This window comes from Rutidosis leptorrhynchoides, chromosome 4, assembly GCF_046630445.1.
Source record: "Rutidosis leptorrhynchoides isolate AG116_Rl617_1_P2 chromosome 4, CSIRO_AGI_Rlap_v1, whole genome shotgun sequence".
Lineage (NCBI taxonomy): Eukaryota > Viridiplantae > Streptophyta > Magnoliopsida > Asterales > Asteraceae > Rutidosis > Rutidosis leptorrhynchoides.
The window spans coordinates 116845257-116870000 of NC_092336.1; the positions used below are offsets into that span (position 1 = coordinate 116845257).

At 36.0% G+C, this 24744-nt stretch overlaps 1 protein-coding gene across 1 annotated transcript; it reads right to left on the reverse strand.

Moving 5' to 3' along the window:
• Positions 1–7380: 7380 nt before the first annotated feature.
• Positions 7381–10004, reverse strand: LOC139840932 (uncharacterized). The gene is made up of 3 exons (XM_071831173.1): positions 9594–10004; positions 9381–9482; positions 7381–7476 (listed from the first exon to the last, which is right to left on the reverse strand). Exons 1-3 carry the CDS (start codon positions 10002–10004, stop codon positions 7381–7383), a joined length of 609 nt encoding a protein of 202 aa, XP_071687274.1.
• Positions 10005–24744: the final 14740 nt, after the last annotated feature.

A 24744-nucleotide genomic window follows, 5' to 3' on the forward strand; every position in this document is an offset into this window, starting at 1 on the left:
TGACTGAGAAAAATCCCGTTTGGTAACTGTTTTACTTGTAACCCCAAAAAGAAATTTAACTGGTCAAGCATGCTCATTTCGAATTTGTTGGCCATAAGGTCACCAAATTCTTTGCATAAGTCCGGGGACGTGGAACCAAAAATAATGTCATCAACGTAAATTTGACCCAAGAGAATGTGACCGTGGTTTTTACAGATGAATAGCGTTGTATCAGTCGTTCCACGAGAAAAGCCATTGTCCAGAAAATACTTTGTTAAGGTCTCGTACCATGCACGCGGTGCTTGCTTCAGACCATACAAAGCCTTTTTCAAGTAGTATACGTGATTTGGATGAATGGGATCGAGAAAGCCTTCTGGTTGATCGACATAGACTTCCTCTTGAAGATGACCGTTCAGAAAAGCAGTTTTGACGTCCATTTGAAACACCGTAAACTTCATAAAAGAAGCAAAGGCAAGGAAAAGACGAATAGCCTCAATCCTAGCAACCGGAGCAAACGTTTCGTCATAATCAATACCCTCTTGTTGTCGATATCCCTTGGCCACAAGACGTGCCTTATTCCGAACCACAATTCCATCAGAATCCTTCTTGTTCTTAAAAATCCACTTAACCCCTATTGGTCGTTGACCCGTTGGTCTTGGAACTAATCGCCATACTTTCAATCGTTCAAATTGATTGATCTCTTCTTGCATTGCAACCACCCAGTTCGGATCTAGTAAAGCTTGAGCAACCGTTGTTGGTTCAATCTTACTAAGAAAGGCAGTATATAGACACATATTCTAAGTAGCCCTTCGAGTTGAGACTGGAGCAGATGCATCACCAATAATAAGATCTATTGGATGACTTTTAGTCCATCGGTTGTGTGGAAGATGTTGTACATCAGTGGCATCCATTGAAACATCAATCGTTGTTGACGTTGAGCCTTGATCCGCTTGATCTGATGTAACATTATCTAATGGATTCAATTGATTATCTGGAGAAACAGCTGGAGTTGTATCAACTGATGAATCTTGAATTGGTTCAAGATTATCAGTAACAGGAGGTGGTAGGGAGGATGAAGAAGCAACAGGTGAATCATTTGGTGTTGTATCTTCATCAAAAAGACTTTGTTGAGTCTCCACAGTAGTTGACTGTGACGGTGTAACCGGTACGGATTGAACATTTGAATTCTGTTGAGGAGCATAAAGACTATCAAACAAGATATCCAGTTCCTCTGATGTAACCGTAGGAACATCCTTCGTCGAGAAAATTGAGTTTTGCGTGGAAGAAGAAGTAGCCAGGTTTGGATCGGGTTTTGAACTGAGTTGTTCAAAAGCCATTCCCGAAAATTCATCGAACTTGAAATTTATGCTCTCTTTAATCGATTTCGTCCGTTTGTGATAAACCCGATAAGCAACTTTGTTCGAAGAATAACCGAGAAATATGGCTTGATCGCCATTTGGATCAAACTTTCCGAGGCTGTCAAAATCGTTAAACACATAGCATATACAACCAAAGACACGGAAATATTTGACATTCGGGCGTCTACCATATAATAACTCATATGGAGTTTTATCAAAACGTTTATTAACAATACAACGATTTTGGGTATAGCATGCAGTTGAAATGGCCTCCCCCCACATTTTTGGAGGTAGTTTGGAGTAAGCAAGCATCGTTCGAGCTGCTTCGCACAACGTACGATTACGTCGTTCGACTACTCCATTCTGTTAGGGGTCCGAGCAGCAGAAAATTGATGTTCAATGCCTTGGTCTTTCAAATAACTATCAAGCAGAGCATTCTTAAATTCTGTCCCATTATCAGTTCGAATGCTCTTAACATGTTTGTTAAAAGAGCGTTGAGTCTTTTTAATGAACTCAATGATAATGGCGGGGGTTTCTGACTTAGTTCGCAAAAGAAAAATCCATGTAAACCGGGTATAGTCATCGACAATGACAAGCACATGTTTCTTGCCACTGAGGCTAGAAATACGCATGGGTCCACATAAGTCTATATGCAATAATTGCAAAGATGATGAAGTACTGGGGTTTTGCTTAAGCGGATGATTAGACCGTTTCAGCTTACCCATCGCACATGATGGACACACATGATGCTTATCATAGTGAAAGGTTGGAATACTATCAACTAAGTCTTTAGAGACTAGTCGATTGATACCCTTGTAATTCAGGTGTGACATCCGATGATGCCATAACCATGGATTTTCTTTGGTAGAACAAGTAGCCAAACACATGGTTGCATGTGAAGGTGCATCATTGAGGTCAATAGTGTATAGTGAAGCACAACGTTTACCAACAAGAAGATCATTTCCTTCGATGGATTGCACCGAGCATTGTCGACGTTCAAACAGAACTTTAAGATCCCCATCGCAGAATTGACTCACACTAAATAAACTGCACCCAAACCTTCAACATATGAGACCCGTTTGATTGTTATGCCATTTTGTACATAATCTCCGTAACCCGTTATCGCTGCAATTTCATCATTTTCAAAAGTAACCGTTCCTAGGAATTTGTCAATGAAGTTGACAAGCAAGGATTTATCGCCCGTCATGTCTCGAGAACAACCGGAATCGATATACCAAACACAGACGTTGAAACCCTATAAATGTGAATTTCCTAGAGTTTAGGTACCCAAAGTTTCTTGGGTCCTCTACGGTTAGTACCAGCAATAAACTTTGGATCAAAAACAAGATAATCACGTAAAGCATCATGCAGTTTAGATAATAAAGCATCATTTAAAACCACATTACATGAAGCATCATACGCAATATCAAGTTGTACATCGTTATCAGAAGTCTTAACACACAACTTATTCCAAGTAGATGTTTTGTTCACAGACGAAAATTGAAAAACATGAGATGATTTTCTAGGCCGACTAGCAGATTGCGTTGGTTTGGTTGCTACTTTCTTAGTTGTGGACTTAGGAACCCATACAGATTTGTAAATCAAGTTTGGATTATGACCTGTGACACGAAAAACACCTTTGTTAGTTAGACGTCCAAACTTTTCAGTTGACACATGAGATGATTGATTTTGCAAAATTTCCAATTTGATTTTACGTTCTTTTGCATCATACTCACTTAAATCAGGTTTAGGACTTGTGTGTTGTGTGGACTTAACTGATGTCGTTAAAAGACTCGCTTTTGAAGTTTTTGTCATTGGAATCATAGGAATCTTTTCAGTTGACACAGAACCATCGGGAGAATGAACCTTTTTGACAACAAATTGAGTTGTAGAAACAACTTTGGAACCACGATTGCCAAATTGAGAACGTAGAGGATTTTTAAGAATAGTAATGGGTTTTACATCCTTAGATGTCGTTGTTCCCTTCCCCTTCTTAGTAATCCCACCAATACATTCACGCACATTGGTTTCAACATTAGACGATTGCTTAAGTGTGTTAGCCTGTTTCAGTTGAATTATCTTTTGTTTTAAGCTTTTAATCTCAAGACATAATTCTTCAACAGAAACTATCACTTCACCCTCCTTAAAAGCATAGGTACATTCTTTCTTAGGCAGTGAAGGCAATTTATCACACAAAGCAAGCATGTGTTCTAATGATTGGCACTTAAGTTGCAAATCAATATTCTCCTTTTCTAGTTGAGCTACTATACGATTCAAATTACGTACAGCAGGTAAATGCAAATAATAATCGTGCAAAGGATCAAGTTGACTTTCAAAATCTATCAAAGGTTCAATGATCGGTTCATTATGAGGTTCTATTTTTTCATCTAAAGAATTTTGACCTAGAGATTCTGTCTAAAAAAAAACAGTTAGTTTATGTGCTAGGTCTTCATGGAAAACATTATCAGAACATGCAGGTAAAGCAGGTAGAATTGGTTTCACATCAAAAGTTGATTTATCAAACACCTCATCTATGTTAACAATGCTAGAGCTAGGTTTGTTAAACACGTCATTCTCAAGCATTAAAATGTATTTCTCTAGCATGAGTGTAGGAATGTAAACCAATCTACGTGTCGGCACATAATTAGCACATTGCACATTCTTTTCCGTTTCAACAAGTTCCTTCAAGAAATCAGGATTTGATTTACCCATTTTTGCATTATTTTTCTCATACATTAAGCTAATTTGATGGTATTTTTTAGATTTGTGATTAACAATAATATCATCAAAATCAGCATCAGAAGAATGCACAAAATCCGGTGGTAAACCAGCTTGAAAGTAATCAGAATGATATAATCTTAGAATCTTTTTGGAAGCTCCATCTAAGATCTTAGGATCTTCAAAACGCAACCCCCACTTTTCACCATGAATCGTTTTTGGTCTGTTCATGAAAATTGTTTGTTTTGAAAGTTCTAAATCAATGATAGCTTTAGATTGCTCTGTACGATAGAGTTTTTCTTCATATCGAGCAAGTTGAGCTTTCATTAGAACAGACTCTTTTGACAACGAAGAAATTTCAGTGTCTTTTTCAATTATGGCGTTTTCCAAATGAATAATTTTCTTGTTTAGCTTTGAAAGTGTGGGTTCATGTTTGTTTTTTAAATCAGAAAGATCTTTTTCTAAGAATTGAACTTTTTCTGCAAGTCGTTCAGATTTTAAACGATAATCAGTTCGTTCGACTTTAATCGGATGAATTGTCTTCTTAAGATCTTCCAACTCAGTTTCCGTAGAGCTGAGTTGGAGAGTCAATCGTTGCACATCCGTTTGCAATTTCAAGGTCTGGTCTCATTTAGTTTGATTTTATCTTTTAAAATCTTGTTTTCAGATTTTAAGCCTTTGACTTCTTTTGACATTGAGACCAGATTCTTCATCAAGTCATTTTGCATTTTTATAAAATCAGGTGAGATTTCAGTTAATTGTACCTCATCATCGTCAGATGTTGAGTCAGAATTCTCCAATGCTTCCTTAGCTTTGATGAGCTTAGTCACCTTGCAAACATTTGCATGTTTCACCTCTGAGTCTGAATCATCAGTCCAGTTAAACCAAGTATCATCAACCGGTTTCAGCTCTCCCCCAGTTTCCACAATCTTAGCCATCAACATTTTCTTCTTGTAGTAAGCTGCGTCCTTCTTCTTAGGCATCTTGCACTCACGAGAGTAATGACCAGCTTTGCCACAATTGAAACAGATTGAATCTTCCTTCTTAGAATCATCAGCACGTTGTTGTTTGGATTGATCAGCTTTCTTGTAGTACGAGAAAGATGATGAGTGTTTGCGTTGATTGCTTGATTTGCCTTTAAACTTGTGTTTGTTCAAGGCGTTTGTGAACATGGCTTCCATCTTGACTAATTCAAGGTGAGAATCATCAACATCAGAAAGATTCAACTCTTCAGAATCAGTTGATTCTTCAACAAGCACTTTCTTGGACAAGCTTTTGGAAGTCGTAAAAGATTTGCTTTTTTTTGGCAATTAGGGCAAGAGGATCGCCCGGAGAAGACTCTTTCCTTCCTTCTTGAAGTTTAGACACCTCGGGTTGATAATGTATAAGAACTCCAACAAGCTCATGAATAGTCAACTTGTCAATCTCTTTGGTAGATCGAACAATGGTTCCATAAGGAAGCCAATCAGCATTGAGCTTTTTGAGGAATTTCATGTTGACTTCAGCATGTACTTTTACAATCTTACACCTTTTCAACTCATTGAGAGCACCATTGAAACGACGGTAGGTGTCCTTGAGTAGTTCTTCTGGTTCCTGCTTGAAATCTTCATACAATCCCAGAGCCTTATTCAATTTAGTAACGTCTGACATGTCATAACCTTCTTGTTGTCGTTTGATCTCATCCCATATATCTTTTGCAGTAGTGTTGCTATCAACATTTTCAAATAGCTCATATGGGATAGCTTGCATGACAAAATTTTTAGCCTCTATGTCACCCTGAGCTCTTTCATGTTTATCACCAGAAAGTTCATAGACTGGAATTGGCATACCAGTATCCGGATGAAAATCAACAACTGGACCATCTCTCAGAGAAGCCCATATATGTTTAGCTTTCTCACCCTTATAGTCTATGTACTGAGTGACACGATGAAGCCACTGAGTGTACTTGCCATCAAACAACACTGGAGGTCAGGAATCTGATCCAATGATAAGAGTGTCCTGAGTAGACATATTAAATTGAGGTAGATTAGGTATAGATTCGGTATTAAACACAATCTATGATCAGGGTTCAGTATAAAATCTAACAAGAATGTCAGATTAATTAAAGATTCGGTACAGTAGCAGATTCGGTAAATGGTTCGGTACTGTAGCAGATTCGGTAACAATTCGGTATACCAGATTCTGTATCAGAAACTGATAAGAATCACAAGTAACACCCAAATTCGGTATGGATTCGGTAACCACACAACTTGAAGCCTCAGAATACTTAAAACCAAAGAATTAAGTGAAACCGAGATTCTGATTCGGTAAATGACTCGGTAGTCAAATTCTGTAAAATATTATGTGTAAACTCAATCCAATTCCCTTGAATTAGATTCGGTAACCTTGCTGCATAAGAAAACAAGTTAGTAACAAACAGAATATCAATGATACCGAAGATTCAGGATATCGAATGTCAACTGTAGCAGTTGACAATACCGAGTCTAAGTCTAAAACTTAGAAATATAACAGAATCCTTTCTCAAACCACACCAATTCGCTGCGTATGATCAAACCGAATGTGATAGAATCACAAACACACCACAATCTGCAACACTTAAGATGAATTTCCAGTAATGAAGCAGATTCGGTATGACAGTTACGATACCGAATGTTAATCAAATCTTCAAAACTTGAAGAATTGAAGAAATTGAACCGACGGAAATGTGATTTAACACCTCACGAACACAACTGAATCTTTAAATCTTCACAAAAATCCAGAATCAAGCTTGAATTAAGCAATACCGAGAGTTTTAGCCACAAACTCTAAAAATCAACTTGATTCTCCATAATTGAAGTTAATAAGCTGTAATGATGATCGAAACTCTTTCTAATAGACCTAATACACCTTCGCTGAACTTATCACAAGAATCTGAACGTCAGATTATCAAATTCGATAATACCGAATCTGATTCATTTTACCGAGAGTATTCAGATTCTGTAATCTACAATCTCTGGATCGATATAGTGATGTAGAATCACTTCCTGAAAGCTCTGATACCAAATGATAGGTCAGATCATGTTGAGATTGAGAGAAATGATAAGATAGAGTGAGATTCGGTATGTAGGAAGAAGACTCGGTATGAGAGAGAATCGGTAAAATTACATTCTACAGCTTCTAGAACTCAGTTACAATGCAATGGCTATCTAATTAGGACTACTTAGGTTCCTTATATAGACCTCTTCTAAGGAACCTTCATTTAAGCTTAATTCACATTATCACTATACAACTTCGGGGTCCTAACAGAAACAATGACAATGCAGGTTCGTTTATCGGGCCTGTCATGCTATGGAGAAATGGGTGATAGTGTTTCGCCAGGCTCCAGTGGGCTACCGGGGACCGCTGAATGGGTTGACAAAGTTAACACAGGGCTAACATGTCCCTGCCGATACACATGTTTTGAAACAATATGTCACTTATATATAAAGTTTTATGTTTGTTAGCTACTTGTATTTAAAAACAAATGTGTAGACTATTTAAACTTGTAACTTATTGTATTTTGACCACATCCGAAATAAAAACTCGCTGAAGGTTGTAAAACAACACAGTGGTATATAGTTTTTTTTTTTTCTTCTTCTTAACAGATACGTATTTGATGATCAATTAAGTTTATTTGAATACAAATGTTACTTAATTTCTATAAGTTTTTGGCATGGTTTAGTCTAAAAGCAACAAATTACAAGTTTGGGTTGAATATAAAGTCGTTTTTAAATATAGATGGCCAAAAAAAATTGAGTGACCTTCTAATATATAATTCTCTAAAAATAAAAATGATTATATAAACAAACAAGTGTAGGTACAAACTAAGACAAGTAATATTGTGAGAATTGAAAAAAAATAAATTATACGAGTAATTGGGTTTGTATTGTCTAACGGTACATGATAGGATTGTTATTACACTAAATTTTATAACTGTAATAATTATTACATATATCTCTTTTATATTTACTCTTATTAAAATAATGTTTAACAATTCAAGATAAAAGATACTCCCTCCGTCCCAAAATGATTGTTCTGTTGGACTTTCAAAGTCAATTTATTAATTTTTGACTTTAAATATTTGTTTATTTTTGCTATAGAATATATGATAAAATTTATATGAATTGACTGATTTTCGAATGTGTTTTCATGTGGTATAACTTTCATTCGATATTATATAACACAAAGAAAGATATTTAACGTCAAAGTTGATAAAAAAAGACTCAAAAAGTCAACGTGACAATTATTTTGGAACGGATGGAGTAAATATTTAACAATTCGTAAATTATATTGCGTGTGTGCACTTGCCTTACAAAAAATATAGAAAATAAAAAAAACATTACCCATATTATTTGGGATTTTTATTGGAATTAATATACGTAATAATGAACTTATCATGTGTCCTTAGAATGCACTTTAGGTAAATTCTTATAAAACTTATACATATATAATTGCAAATATTTGCAAATAAATATTATTTAATACTCATTTTATTGATAAAAAAATAATACAAAAAACACGTGAACGAATGTTATATACAAAATATGTGCACATTAACGATAAAATATACAATTCTTTTCAAAAGTATTTTGAGCGTTTTTTTTATAACTATTTTACATTAACTTTAATCTAAATGGAAATTTACATGAAATTGAATCCACTTGAATATGAAAAACCTCATAAGCTATTGCCTGAACATTTTCAGTATATATATATATATATATATATATATATATATATATATATATATATATATATATATATATATATATATATATATATAATTTTTTGAGTAAAGAGTTACCCCGATAAATATTATAAAAATAATAAAAATAATGAGTACAAATCGACACAAGTGTTACAAGAATGCCTTGCAACCCACTAAACAACCAAACAAACACAACTAGCCAACCATCTAAACAGACACTTGACTAGACAAAATGACCATTACATGCGCCAAATCCCCCTCATTTCCGTAACTCTAGGAGACTCCTTGAAGCGCAAGGATATTGACAGGATTTGATCCGCCAAACAGCTATCCCAACGAACCTTCCCTTTGAAACATCTATAATTCCTTTCTTGCCATATGAAATAGATCGTAGCCGCGAGAACAAGCTTGGCCACAATGACATCCACTCGACCTCTACCCGCAACAGGGATCAACAAATCAATTATATTAAGGTGTTGCGTGGTGTTTAAAGGCAATGTAATTCTCGTCGAAACACGCGACCAAACTGTAGCCGTATATCTACACTCAAAAAACAAGTGATCATGGGATCCGATACAATTTTTGCAGAAAAAACATACCAATTGGACCCCAACCTGTTTCTCCCACTCATGTAAGCGATCTTGCGTCTTTAGCTTTTTCTTAATAGCGAGCCATAACATAAACGCGTGTCTTGGAATACTCTGCGAAAACCACACAATCGAGCACTAATTAACAACCCCGGCTTGAGGCTGAAGGGCATTCCAAGCATGAAAAACAGAAAAGTCGAACACACTATCATTGTATATCCAAACCGTAGAATCATGCGAATCATTAATAACAGGACAGTTTATATCTCCTAGCGACGGGTATTTTTGCAGCCAATCCGGGGGCCAACCCAAAGTGTTATGATCGACTAAATCAACCACCAACGACCTGTCCGAAAAACCCGCTCTGCATATATCCCTTCGAGAGATAAGAGCATATAAAGGACCCATACAAGACCAATTATCAAACCATGCATTTGTTATCAAACTATCCCCAATTTTTGTAATGAAATAACTTCGAACTAGAGGGCGAATGCTTAACACTTTTCTCCAACTAAAACTATCAGTAGCTTTATTACTAACATCCCATATACTCCTCCCATCCAACTTGTAAGTGTGAATCCACTTCACCCATAACGATTGTTTATGAACCAAAATCCCCCAAATATGAGAAGACATTAAGGCAATATTCCAATATTTTAGCCGACGTATACTCAACCCGCCCTCTTCTTTTAGAAGACAAACATCATCCCATTTGACCTTGGCTTTACCCCTCTTCAACTCACCTTGGCACCATCAAAACCCCCTAAGGAGTTTTTCAAACTCCTTAATAATCGCATCCGGAAGAATAAAAATCGAGGCCCAATACAATTGCATAGATGTTAAGACCGAAATAATTAGTTGGACTCTTCCTGCAAAGGATAAGAACTTATTCTTCCAATCATTTATTCGACTCTTAACTCTTTCTATTAAGACTTTGCAGTTCCTATAACGGAGTCTAGATGAAACCAAAGGAACACCCATGTGCTTTATCGGGAATGAACCCACTTCAAATGGGAAAACCGAAAGGATCCATTCCTTAACCGCATTAGACACTCCCGCAAAAAAGCTATACTTTTGGGAAGACTAGCGACTAAACCCGAGCAGTTTTTAAAAATCATCAAGAGCATTCTTAATAGCCATAACCGAAACCATATCCGCATGAGCGAAAATAAATAAATCATTGGCAAAACTAAGATTAACAATCTTAAGTTTGTCACATTTTGGATGGAACTTAAAATTAGATTGCTGGATGTTTCTATTTAACGTAAGCGTCAAAACTTCCATCACTAACGTGAATAGATAAGGCGACAACGGGTCACCTTGACGAAGGCCCCGTTTACCCTTAAAATACCCATGCAATTCACCATTAACATTAATCGAATATGAAGTAGTAGTCAGGCACTTCATAATCCAATCAACCATCTTTTTTGGAAAACCAAAACAAATAAGCGTTTCCTCTAAAAAAATTCCAATTTACCGTGTCATATGCCTTCTGAATATCGAACTTAAATGCAATCGAGGGGAACCCCGATTTAGGTGATAATTTTTCATTAATTCCTGTGTGAGTAAAATACTATCCGAAATGCGACGCCCCGGAACAAAAACTAACTGATTAAAACTACCACCTCGTCTAAACTTGCTTTAATTCGGTCTGAGATAATTTTAATGCATTTATAAATGACATTGCAACATGACATCGGCCTAAAATCAGTAACCTTACAAGGAGTTGGAACCTTCGGAAGAAGAGTAATAATCGTATTGTTCAACTCGGCTAACAATTAGCCGTTTCAAAAAAGCTCTTTAACCGCATAAATGATATCCTCACCCACCACATCCCATGCACACTTAAAGAAAGCCGACGTATAACCATCCAGGCCTGGTGATTTGTTATCACCAATATCGAACATAGCTCGTTTTATTTCAAAATCAGAAACCTCCCTTATCATCTTAGTGGAAATGTGTTGAGAAATTCTATTCACAAACAACGTGTCTGGAGTAGGGATTTCATTACAATAAGCTGATTTACCAAGAAAGTCTTCATAATGCTTGACAAAAAGATTAGGAACATCACTGCCTTCTACAAGTCTATCATTAGCATCGAATAAAGCATGTATACGACTACGATTTGTTCTGCCCTTAACGACCCTATGAAAATAACTTGTATTATTATCACCTGCTTTTAACCACTCAATCTTGGATTTTTTATTCAAAAACATCTCCTCGTCAAGAACGGCTTGGTTATAGTCTTTCAACTTTGCACAAACAGTACTTCCCAAAACACTAGAATGAGGATCACCATCTAGATCAAGTTGCACTTTATCTAGTGCTGTTCTACACTCCACAACCCTTGCGTGAAGATTGCCCTTACACCATATCAGTTTCCGAATAGGACGTTTGAGCAAACGAAGACGTTTAACCACCGTGAACAAACAGTGACCATGAATATCAACCTTCCAACCTTCCTGCACAAAACCTCTAAAATCCTCATGAGTAGTAATATAATTGCTAAATTTAAATGGTTTCAGTTTACCAGGAAGATTCACCGGGATTGACAGCACATCAGGACAATGGTCCGACTTCCTATAAGGATGAAAGACGACCAAAGCATTTGTAAACTTGCTAACAAACTCATCATTTGCCATAGTTCGATCTATTTTTTTGAGAATGCTCGATGATGATTGCGGACGCTGATTCCATGTGAATTCAAAACCCACGTGTCATAACCCGTCCTTAACCGTAAGAACGTGTTAGATAACGTATGATTTCATTGCGAGGTATTGACCTCTATATGCGACATTTTTAAAAGAAAAACTGCATATATTATACATTACAAACCATGATTCTTATTTTTGATACAAGCTTTGGACGAAATAAAGATGATTATCGTTTAGCGATAATCTTCGACTTACAAACTTTACAAATGATGATAACAACACGATTTCTAGCATATTTTACAACACAAGTTCTTGGATATGCAGTCTTATTTTTGACACAAATATGCGTACGCAAGATCCTGCTCAAATTCAACATAATGCAGCGGAAGCTTTTAGAAATCACCTGAGAATAGACATGTTTTAAAAGGTCAACATAAAGTTGGTGAGATATAGGTTTAGTGCCGGCAGCAATATATATATAGACCACAAGATTTCGTATATAAACAGTTTAATAAAAATATTCTAAGTGGTTGAGCACTTGGTAACCATACTTAACAATTAATCACGTCGCATATTCCCTTTAATATGAAATCTTACTACACTGTACCAAGTGTAGTCACGAAACGAAGTACTGTGCAACCGTTGAATACTGGTCGTCCAGTCCGGTTGGGGTTGTCAGGCCCGATAGATCTATCAACAGGATTCGCGTTTACAATACCGCTGTAAATATTAGTTACCAAGCTACAGGGAAGTATGCCAGTGGTACAACTCAACGTAGAATATATTTTTCAGTTACTTGTGTCCATATTGTAAAACATAAAATACATGTATTCTCATCCCGAAATATTTAGAGTTTAAAAGTGGGACTATATACTCACTTTCGTCTTGAAGATATATATATATAATTTGACTTGGTCTCCGGTTGATATCACGAACCTATCCATATATAATATATCAATACCTTTTCTTTTTAAACAAACGTCACATATATATACTTGTTATACTTTTAATACTTTGAATAATTCCTTAGTCCGTAGTTAGCAGTTCGTTGTTAGTAATTCAATTTTAATGGTTCATTTTTAGATGTTTAATATACCCGCAATGAAATAAATAAAACCCCCAACGAAATAAATAAAACCCCATCGTATATGTATTGGTCGAGATTAATCTTGACCCACGGTACCGGTGTTGTCAAATGACGTGTTGCGTACATAAAGTACCGGTGTTGTCAAATGACGTGTTGCGTACAATCATGGGATCTTACGATTAATCTTCTCGTGTTGTTTACGGGTGATCCTGAACCATATAAAATTGAATTATATAAAATATCATGTTATCTTAGAAAGATGTGATTTTATTTAATTTTTCCCAATTAATCCCGAAGTTAAACAAGTCTTGAATAACCAATTTTGTTTCGGTCATAGTTTCTTCGTTACAAATCCGTTTTCGTTGATTCAACTTGCCATCTCCTTGGATCGAGTCCCTCTTTAAGACTATGAACTGAAAATACCTTGGTTTGTATTCAAAATCACACGGCATAGGTGAAACTTTAGTGAAACTTTTGAAGTTAAACATTTTCCTTTATGTAAACAACCTTAAATGATTATTTTTCTAAAAATACTTATACTTTGAATTAAATCATGGAATTTTTATGTGTTATCATATCCATAGTAAAAATCATTTTTCCAGAACATAAACCTCCAATTCAAAGTTTAAGATAGTTTTTAATTATCCAACCCAAAACAGTCCCCGGTGGCACTCCGACGTCGTAAAAACAGTTTTTAAGATAATCTTTGAAAAACCAAGTTATACCTTGTTAAATTAGCATATATTTAAGTTATATTACAGGTCTTGGAGTATTTTAAAAGTTAAGTTAGAAGGATCTATTTAGTTTGCAAACAAGTTTGAAAACATTCAAACTATGTTCTTGTTGTTAAAATTTTATACCACAAAATAAGATAGCTATATATATATGAATCGAATAAGGTTATGAACATAGATTCTACCTCAAGTTCCTTGGACAAGGTTGCTGTAAAAGAGGAGTAAGAACCTAGAACCAAAAGGGTGATGGAAGTGGATGAAAGATTGGAAGTAAGTTGGTGTTCTTGGAAGGTTTTCTTGAAGTATTTTTGTAAGGGTTTTCTTATGATGATTAAGTGATGTTTTGAAGCTAAAAACTTATGAGGACCTTGAAGAACACTTGAAGGTTGAAGATAAGAGAGTTTAGAAGATCATTTAACTTGAAAGAAAATTGTTATGAATGTGTGCATATGTGTATATAGGCGTATATATGTATATGTATATATAGACTTTATTTTTTTGATTTTTAGCTCAAAAGTCCTCATATATGATCCCACATGTATTGACTAATCAAAGGCTGCTAAGATCATATAATTGAAGTCTAATAATTGGTATTTTTCAATAGTAAAACTTCTAGAAACTGCGTATTTATACGGGTACATATACCCTAAGTATACGTATAGAAATCTTGTGAAAACGGAACGAGGATTCAAATATAGCTATCTTTTGTGAATATACTTATATGGTTTTTTGTATTTAAGTCCTTAAAAATGATTAAATACATTACTTATACGATATATGTATAAACATTATATGTCATAAGTATTTAAGTCAAATAACGTTACGTATGGTTATCGTTTTGAAAACTTAAGTTAGTAGTTTCAAAATATACTTATAACTTATTGTTATTAATACAAAATGAGGTATTAAAACATCCTTAAATCATGTTAAACATGTATATATACATATATATATATACAAACGTATAATTATCATATATTGTATAGTTCGTGATATCATCGGTCAAACTAGACGGTCAAACGTTGTGTAAATCTCTTTTCGAAAAACATAAGTCTCGACAATTTGGATTGCTTATCATGTTGGTAAGGTTTAATTTATGTAAATATTAATCTTATAAGTATAGAATGATCGAAAAAGTGCGGGTCGTTACATTACCTCCCCGTTAAATAAATTTCGTCCCGAAATTTTAAAATTGTACCTATTTTGCGTCATCGAGAAACAAGTGTGGATACTTTTGTTTCATCTGATCCTCTCGTTCCCAAGTAAACTCGGGACCTCTTCTAGCATTCCAACGAACCTTAACAATCGGTATGTTGCTCTGTTTGAGCTGTTTAACTTCACGGTCCATGATTTCGATTGGTTCTTCGACGAATTGTAGTTTCTCGTCGATATGGATTTCTTCAAGAGGAATAGTGAGGTCTTACTTTGCAAGACACTTCTTAAGGTTTGAGACGTGAAAGGTATTATGTACCCCGGCGAGTTGTTGCGGTAACTCAAGTCGATAAGCTACCGGTCCAATGCGTTCAATAATCTTGAACGGGCCTACATATCTTGGGTTCAGCTTACCCCTTTTGCCGAAACGTATTACACCTTTCCAAGGTGACACCTTTAACATAACCATGTCCCCGACCTGAAACTCTAATGGTTTCCTTCGGACATCGGCGTAGCTCTTTTGGCGACTACGGGCTGTTTTCAATCTCTCCTTGATTTGTACTATCTTCTCAGTCGTTTCGTGTATGATCTCGGGACCAGTTAATTGTCGATCTCCTACTTCATTCCAACAGATTGGAGATCTACACTTCCTTCCATACAATGCTTCGAATGGCGCAACTCCAATGCTCGCATGATAACTATTATTATACGAGAATTCTGCTAACGGTAAATACTTATCCCATCCGTTTCCAAAATCGATCACACATGCCCTGAGCATATCTTCAAGAGTCTGAATTGTTCTTTCACTCTGCCCGTCCGTTTGCGGATGATATGCGGTACTCATATCTAAACGAGTTCCTAGTGCCTCCTGTAGTGCTTGCCAGAACTTTGAGGTAAATCTACTATCACGATCAGATATAATGGAAATAGGTATTCCATGCCTTGAAACAACTTCCTTTATATACAATCGTAATAGTTTCTCCATTCTATCCGTTTCCTTTATAGGCAAGAAATGTGCAGACTTGGTGAGACGATCAACAATCACCCAAATGGTGTCGTAACCCCAGGCAGTCTTTGGTAACTTCGTGATGAAATCCATGGTAATACCATCCCATTTCCATTCTGGGATTTCTGGTTGTTGAAGTAACCCTGACGGCTTTTGGTGTTCTGCTTTGACCTTGGAACAAGTTAAACACTCCCCAACATATGTTGCTACGTCTGTCTTTAAATTAGGCCACCAATAACGTGTCTTAAGATCTTGATACATCTTTCCAACTCCAGGATGTATCGAGTATCTTCTCTTATGTGCCTCATTCAATATCAACTTCCTTAATCCACCCAACTTCGGTACCCAAATACGATTTGCAAAATATCGAATTCCGTCTTCCCGTATAACGAGTTGCTTCTCATACTTCTTCATTATTTCATTTCTTATGTTTTCTTTATTGAGTGCTTCTTGTTGAACTTCTTTGATTTGTGAGTTGAGATTCATGCGAATTTTTATGTTCATTGCTCGAACTCGGATTGGTTCTCGTTCCTTTCTGCTTAGAGCATCGGCCACTACGTTCGCTTTCCCGGGATGATAACGAATTTCACAATCATAGTCATTTATTAACTCGACCCACCTACGTTGCCTCATGTTCAACTGTTTCTGATCAAAAATATGTTGAAGGCTTTTATGATCAGTAAACACAGTGCATTTAACCCCATACAAGTAGTGTCTCCATATCTTCAATGCAAACACGACTTCTCCTAGTTCTAGACCATGCGTCGTATAATTCCGCTCGTGAATCTTTAATTGTCGGGATGCGTATGCAATAACTTTCTTCCGTTGCATAAGAACGCAACCAAAACCTTGTCGCGAAGCGTCACAATATATTTCAAAATCATCGTTCCCTTCTGGTAACGATAAAATAGGCGCCGTAGTTAACTTCTTCTTTAGTAATTGAAATGCACTCTCCTGCTCAGAAGTCCATTCATATTTCTTCCCTTTTTGTGTTAACGCTGTCAACGGCTTAGCTATTCGGGAAAAATCTTGAATAAACCTTCTATAATAACCGGCTAAACCCAAAAATTGGCGTATCTGCATTGGTGTCTTAGGAGTCTCCCATTTTTCAATGGCTTCAATTTTTGCTGGATCAACCTCAATTCCTTTGCTACTAACAATGTGGCCAAGAAATTGCACTTCTTTCAACCAGAAAGCACATTTAGAAAATTTAGCATATAGCTGTTCTTTTCTTAACAACTCTAATATCAACCTTAAATGCTGCTCATGCTCTTGCTCACTCTTGGAATAGATAAGAATATCATCAATGAAAACGATAACAAACTTATCTAAATATGGACTACAAACTCGATTCATGAGGTCCATGAATACAGCTGGCGCATTCGTCAATCCAAACGGCATGACCAAAAATTCGTAATGACCGTAGCGTGTCCGAAAAGCAGTTTTCGGTATATCTTCTTCTTTGACACGTAATTGATGATAGCCCGATCTTAGGTCAATTTTCGAGTACACACATGATCCTTGGAGTTGATCAAATAAGTCTTCAATTCTCGGTAGTGGATACCGATTCTTGATAGTTAACTTATTTAATTCACGATAATCTATACACATTCGGAAAGATCCGTCTTTCTTCTTGACGAATAAAATTGGAGCTCCCCACAGTGAAGTACTTGGTCGTATGAATCCACGATCCAGTAATTCTTTTAACTGACTCTGAAGTTCTTTTAACTCGGACGGTGCAAGTCTATATGGAGCACGGGCAACCGATGCAGCTCCTGGTACAAGATCTATTTGAAATTCTACAGATCTAAATGGAGGTAATCCCGGCAACTCTTCCGGAAATACTTCAGGAAAATCTCTTGCCACAGGCACGTCATTGATGCACTTCTCTTTTTCTTTCTTTTCGACTTTATTAACATGTGCTAAGATAGCATAGCACCCTTTCTTCAAGTACTTTTGAGCTTTCAAATAACTAATGAGTTTTAGCTTTGAGTTACCCTTCTCTCCATAAATCATTACTGGCGTTTTATCCTTACGAGGAATGCGAATTGCCTTCTTGGCGCACACAACTTCAGCTCCTATTTTGGACATCCAGTCCATGCCGATTATTACATCAAAACTTCCTAATTCTACGGGTATCAAATCAATCTTAAATGTTTCTCCGGCTAAATTTATTTTACAATCACGGCAAATTTTATCGGCTTTAATTAGTTTACCATTAGCTAACTCAATCATGTACTTAGCATCTAGAGGTAATGATGAACAATTCAATTTAGCGTGAAAGTCTCTACACACGTAACTTCTATCAGCACCAATATCAAATATAATAGATGCGGATAAGTTATTAATGGTAAACGTACCCGTAACAAGCTCCGGATCTTCGCGTGCCTCTCTAGCATTAATAACAAATGCTCTCCCACGTGCAGGTCTGACATTCTTCTCTGAATTCGGTCACTGACTCTTATAGTGACCTTGTTTTCCACACCCAAAACAAGTAACGGTAGCCAAAGCAGTTCTATTTGCATTGGTGGAAGGAGTCTTGGTACCATTTGTATTTGTAACGAGAGCCCTACAATCTTCAGCAAGATGACCCTGTCGATTACACTTGGTGCATAACACACTACAGTAACCAAAGTGATGTTTGTGACAACGGTTGCATAAAGGATTTTGTCCTTTGTAACCAAAGCTTGAAACACTACCTGCACCTTGCGTGGTTTCTTGTTTCTTAAAAGATTGTTGTTGGTTACCTCGATCATAATTTCCATTCCACTTTCTTTTGTTACCTGATACCTTCACATCAGTATTGGATGCTTTCTTATCCATGATGACCTGATCCATTAGCTCGTTTGCCATGGTTATAGCTTCATGAATTGTCTTAGGTTTCGATGCTGTAACATTTGCCTTGACCTTTTTGGGCAAACCATCTTTGTACATTTCAATCTTCCGTTCTTCGGTTGGAACCAATTCAGGACATAGCAAAACTAATTCCATGAATCGCTGATTGTAGTTGGTGATTTCAGTACCAACAACCTTCAGGCTTCGTAATTCATCTTCCAACTTTCTAACCTCGTTCCTTGGACAATACTCGTTGATTAACATTATTTTGAATTCTTCCCATGGAGTATCATAAGCTACATCTCCTCCTACAGCCTTCACATAATTTTTCCACCACGTGAGTGCACTATCTTGTAAAGTGCACGATGCATACTTGGTCATGTCCTTCTCAACACAACCACTGATTTTAAACACAGTCTCCATCTTTTCTATCCACCGGGTTAAACCGATCGGTCCTTCTGTTCCACTGAATGATGAGGGCTTGCAAGCTTGAAAAGTTTTGTAAGTGCACCCCACACGAGGATTTGGGTTAACTGCAGCACCTCTTGCAGCCTCGACCCATAACATTCTGTCGTTCACTCGCTGATTGATGAGTTCCTGGATTTCTTGTTCCGTCATTCGGTTCAATCGCGCCATATTCTTCTATAAGAATGAAAAGAAAATAATTATTCACATGGAATATTATAGATGTAGTGTATATTTACAGTACATTATAGCTTATTAATAATATGAACCAGGTATTATTATAAAAGCCTTTTCTTCTTATTAGCGTTTTATAATTATATCTAGGGTAGTACCTACCCGTTAATGTCCATACTTAATAGCTTAGTACAGAATCAATTACTACCATCTAAATAATACTTAACCATGGAAAATTATTGCATTTCACACTTCACTATTTTACATATGTTTATCTTACATTGAACATTAAGCAAACCACACTAATAATATTATACAAAACATTATATGATCCCATGGTTTAATACGGCAGCGCATCGTTTGGTCTATTTTCTAGGACGTTTAGGTTCAGAGAATCGCTTAACGCTTATCCTGGCTGTCTGCCTATATTTTGGCTGTGGGACTGAAGAACTGGATGCCGGGATAGAACGAATAGGAATAGCGGGAATAGGGGTGGTAGTGTCTAGTGGAGTTGGTGCCACATCATCCTTATTAAACTCAGGATTTGAATTTTCTAATTCATTAGCCTTTCGTTTCTTTCCTAGTTCGAACTCTTCTTTTGTAATTTCATGTATTTCTTCCTCGGGTTCACTTTCCTCCTCGGGTTCACTTTCCTCCTCGGGTTCACTTTCCTCCTCGGGTTCACTTTCCTCCTCGGGTTCACTTTCCGGGTTCTCTATAGTTGGTTCATCCGGAATTTGTGAGTCTTCCCCAAAGATATTATTTTCGTCATCGGATAGGTTAATGACTGGAACACCATATGATGATTCTGGTTCGGAGTCACTGAATGTGATAACAAGTTTTGAGCCCGACATCTATCACACAACAACTAACCCATTAGTACTACATAATATTTACATATAAATTTTAACCAACAATGATAAGCAATGGTTTTTAAATCAGACCCGGTCAAAGTCCAGACTTACTAATGTATCCTAACGACTTATCAGTTAGACACACTAATGCAAACCTGGTTCGCTAAGACCACCGCTCTGATACCACATGTCATAACCCGTCCTTAATCGTAAGAACGTGTTAGATAACGTATGATTTCATTGCGAGGTATTGACCTCTATATGCGACATTTTTAAAAGAAAAACTGCATATATTATACATTACAAACCATGATTCTTATTTTTGATACAAGCTTTGGACGAAATAAAGATGATTATCGTTTAGCGATAATCTTCGAATTACAAACTTTACAAATGATGATAACAACACGATTTCTAGCATATTTTACAACACAAGTTCTTGGATATGCAGTCTTATTTTTGACACAAATATGCGTACGCAAGATCCTGCTCAAATTCAACATAATGCAGCGGAAGCTTTTAGAAATCACCTGAGAATAGACATGTTTTAAAAGGTCAACATAAAGTTGGTGAGATATACGTTTAGTGCCGGCAGCAATATATATATAGACCACAAGATTTCGTATATAAACAGTTTAATAAAAATATTCTAAGTGGTTGAGCACTTGGTAACCATACTTAACAATTAATCACGTCGCATATTCCCTTTAATATGAAATCTTACTACACTGTACCAAGTGTAGTCACGAAACGAAGTACTGTGCAACCGTTGAATACTGGTCGTCCAGTCCGGTTGGGGTTGTCAGGCCCGATAGATCTATCAACAGGATTCGCGTTTACAATACCGCTGTAAATATTAGTTACCAAGCTACAGGGAAGTATGCCAGTGGTACAACTCAACGTAGAATATATTTTTCAGTTACTTGTGTCCATATTGTAAAACATAAAATACATGTATTCTCATCCTGAAATATTTAGAGTTTAAAAGTGGGACTATATACTCACTTTCGTCTTGAAGATATATATATATAATTTGACTTGGTCTCCGGTTGATATCACGAACCTATCCATATATAATATATCAATACCTTTTCTTTTTAAACAAACGTCACATATATATACTTGTTATACTTTTAATACTTTGAATAATTCCTTAGTCCGTAGTTAGCAGTTCGTTGTTAGTAATTCAATTTTAATGGTTCATTTTTAGATGTTTAATATACCCGCAATGAAATAAATAAAACCCCCAACGAAATAAATAAAACCCCATCGTATATGTATTGGTCGAGATTAATCTTGACCCACGGTACCGGTGTTGTCAAATGACGTGTTGCGTACATAAAGTACCGGTGTTGTCAAATGACGTGTTGCGTACAATCATGGGATCTTACGATTAATCTTCTCGTGTTGTTTACGGGTGATCCTGAACCATATAAAATTGAATTATATAAAATATCATGTTATCTTAGAAAGATGTGATTTTATTTAATTTTTCCCAATTAATCCCGAAGTTAAACAAGTCTTGAATAACCAATTTTGTTTCGGTCATAGTTTCTTCGTTACAAATCCGTTTTCGTTGATTCAACTTGCCATCTCCTTGGATCGAGTCCCTCTTTAAGACTATGAACTGAAAATACCTTGGTTTGTATTCAAAATCACACGGCATAGGTGAAACTTTAGTGAAACTTATGAAGTTAAACATTTTCCTTTATGTAAACAACCTTAAATGATTATTTTTCTAAAAATACTTATACTTTGAATTAAATCATGGAATTTTTATGTGTTATCATATCCATAGTAAAAATCATTTTTCCAGAACATAAACCTCCAATTCAAAGTTTAAGATAGTTTTTAATTATCCAACCCAAAACAGTCCCCGGTGACACTCCGACGTCGTAAAAACAGTTTTTAAGATAATCTTTGAAAAACCAAGTTATACCTTGTTAAATTAGCATATATTTAAGTTATATTACAGGTCTTGGAGTATTTTAAAAGTTAAGTTAGAAGGATCTATTTAGTTTGCAAACAAGTTTGAAAACATTCAAACTATGTTCTTGTTGTTAAAATTTTATACCACAAAATAAGATAGCTATATATATATATGAATCGAATAAGGTTATGAACATAGATTCTACCTCAAGTTCCTTGGACAAGGTTGCTGTAAAAGAGGAGTAAGAACCTAGAACCAAAAGGGTGATGGAAGTGGATGAAAGATTGGAAGTAAGTTGGTGTTCTTGGAAGGTTTTCTTGAAGTATTTTTGTAAGGGTTTTCTTATGATGATTAAGTGATGTTTTGAAGCTAAAAACTTATGAGGACCTTGAAGAACACTTGAAGGTTGAAGATAAGAGAGTTTAGAAGATCATTTAACTTGAAAGAAAATTGTTATGAAAGTGTGCATATGTGTATATAGGCGTATATATGTATATGTATATATAGACTTTATTTTTTTGATTTTTAGCTCAAAAGTCCTCATATATGATCCCACATGTATTGACTAATCAAAGGCTGCTAAGATCATATAATTGAAGTCTAATAATTGGTATTTTTCAATAGTAAAACTTCTAGAAACTGCGTATTTATACGGGTACATATACCCTAAGTATACGTATAGAAATCTTGTGAAAACGGAACGAGGATTCAAATATAGCTATCTTTTGTGAATATACTTATATGGTTTTATGTATTTAAGTCCATAAAAATGATTAAATACATTACTTATACGATATATGTATAAACATTATATGTCATAAGTATTTAAGTCAAATAACGTTACGTATGGTTATCGTTTTGAAAACTTAAGTTAGTAGTTTCAAAATATACTTATAACTTATTGTTATTAATACAAAATGAGGTATTAAAACATCCTTAAATCATGTTAAACATGTATATATACATATATATATATATACAAACGTATAATTATCATATATTGTATAGTTCGTGATATCATCGGTCAAACTAGACGGTCAAACGTTGTGTAAATCTCTTTTCGAAAAACATAAGTCTCGACAATTTGGATTGCTTATCATGTTGGTAAGGTTTAATTTATGTAAATATTAATCTTATAAGTATAGAATGATCGAAAAAGTGCGGGTCGTTACACCACGTGATTAACATCATTCATACGCAGCTTTCCCACACACTCTTGAAATTCTCGCATAGCAATCGTAAACTTAGAAGAACCTGCCGACGTTTCCTCAACATTCAAAGAGGCATTAAAATCCCCCATAATCACCCATTCCCGATTGGCAATAAACTGATTATGCATCACTAGCTCTCTCCATAGAACTCTACGACGAATGTAGTGGTTATCGGCATAAACAAATGACACAAAAAATCACAATTACCATTTAACACACTGACTTGGCAATGAATTACTTGTTCCAAAACTGCAATGACCATTAAGTTAACAACATTCGGATCCCAACCCACAATAATTCGAGTACCAATATTACAAACAGAATTATTTGACGTCCAGTCCCATGTTAGAAAAACGGCATTACAAACACTATTCAAACGTGGCAACGAAACATGTGATTCAAGAACAGTGTATATACTAAGCTTGCTGCTCCGCATCACTTCCCGAACCTCCTTTTGTTTAAGGGTAAGGTTCATACCCCTTATATTCCATGATGCTAGACTAATCATCGAAAACCTTTTTTCCGAGAGTGCTTGCCCCCTCCGTAACCTTTTTCAAAGCGATAAACTTAGCCATCTCATCCATATTTTCTTCCACATCACTCTCCTCATCAATGAAGCGCATGGAGTTATCATTATTCACCTTATTTAATGCCTCATATAGATTACTAGTTTTGACTGAAGTATCATCATTCTTTCGACTTGATTCCACGTCATTAGTTTGCACTTGCTTGTTCTTTGGTCTATAAATCCATTGAGGTCTAACTTTACCAACTTGAACTCCCTCTTTAGCAGCCTGTCGATGGTTACCAATGAGAACAGCCTTTGTCCTCTTATTATTTACCCGAGTATATCCATCATCCGTGATATTATCCTACTTTTTCTCAGTAACTTTTAACGGACACTTGGAAAGTTTACGCCCAAACACCTTGCATTCCGAACACCGTGGCGGCCTCCATTCATATTCAACACGCACTACGTCTACAACTTTCAGACCCCCTTCCAAACTAGGAGTCGACACGTTTAATGTTTCTTTCAAATCAGTCTCTGTCGAAACTTCAATAAGCAATGTTGCAAAACTAGGCCTACCCCAAGATTCTACACACATTGTGCTTGTAACATCATTGGCTTACCTAGCCTAGACGCAATCACACTCAACCCTGTTTCAGTGTAACCAACCAAAGGGATGTCATACATCTTGACTAGAGATGGCAATGGTTACCCGATCCGGTAGATATCCATCCGATTCACCCGCTTCGTGATGGATATGGATGAA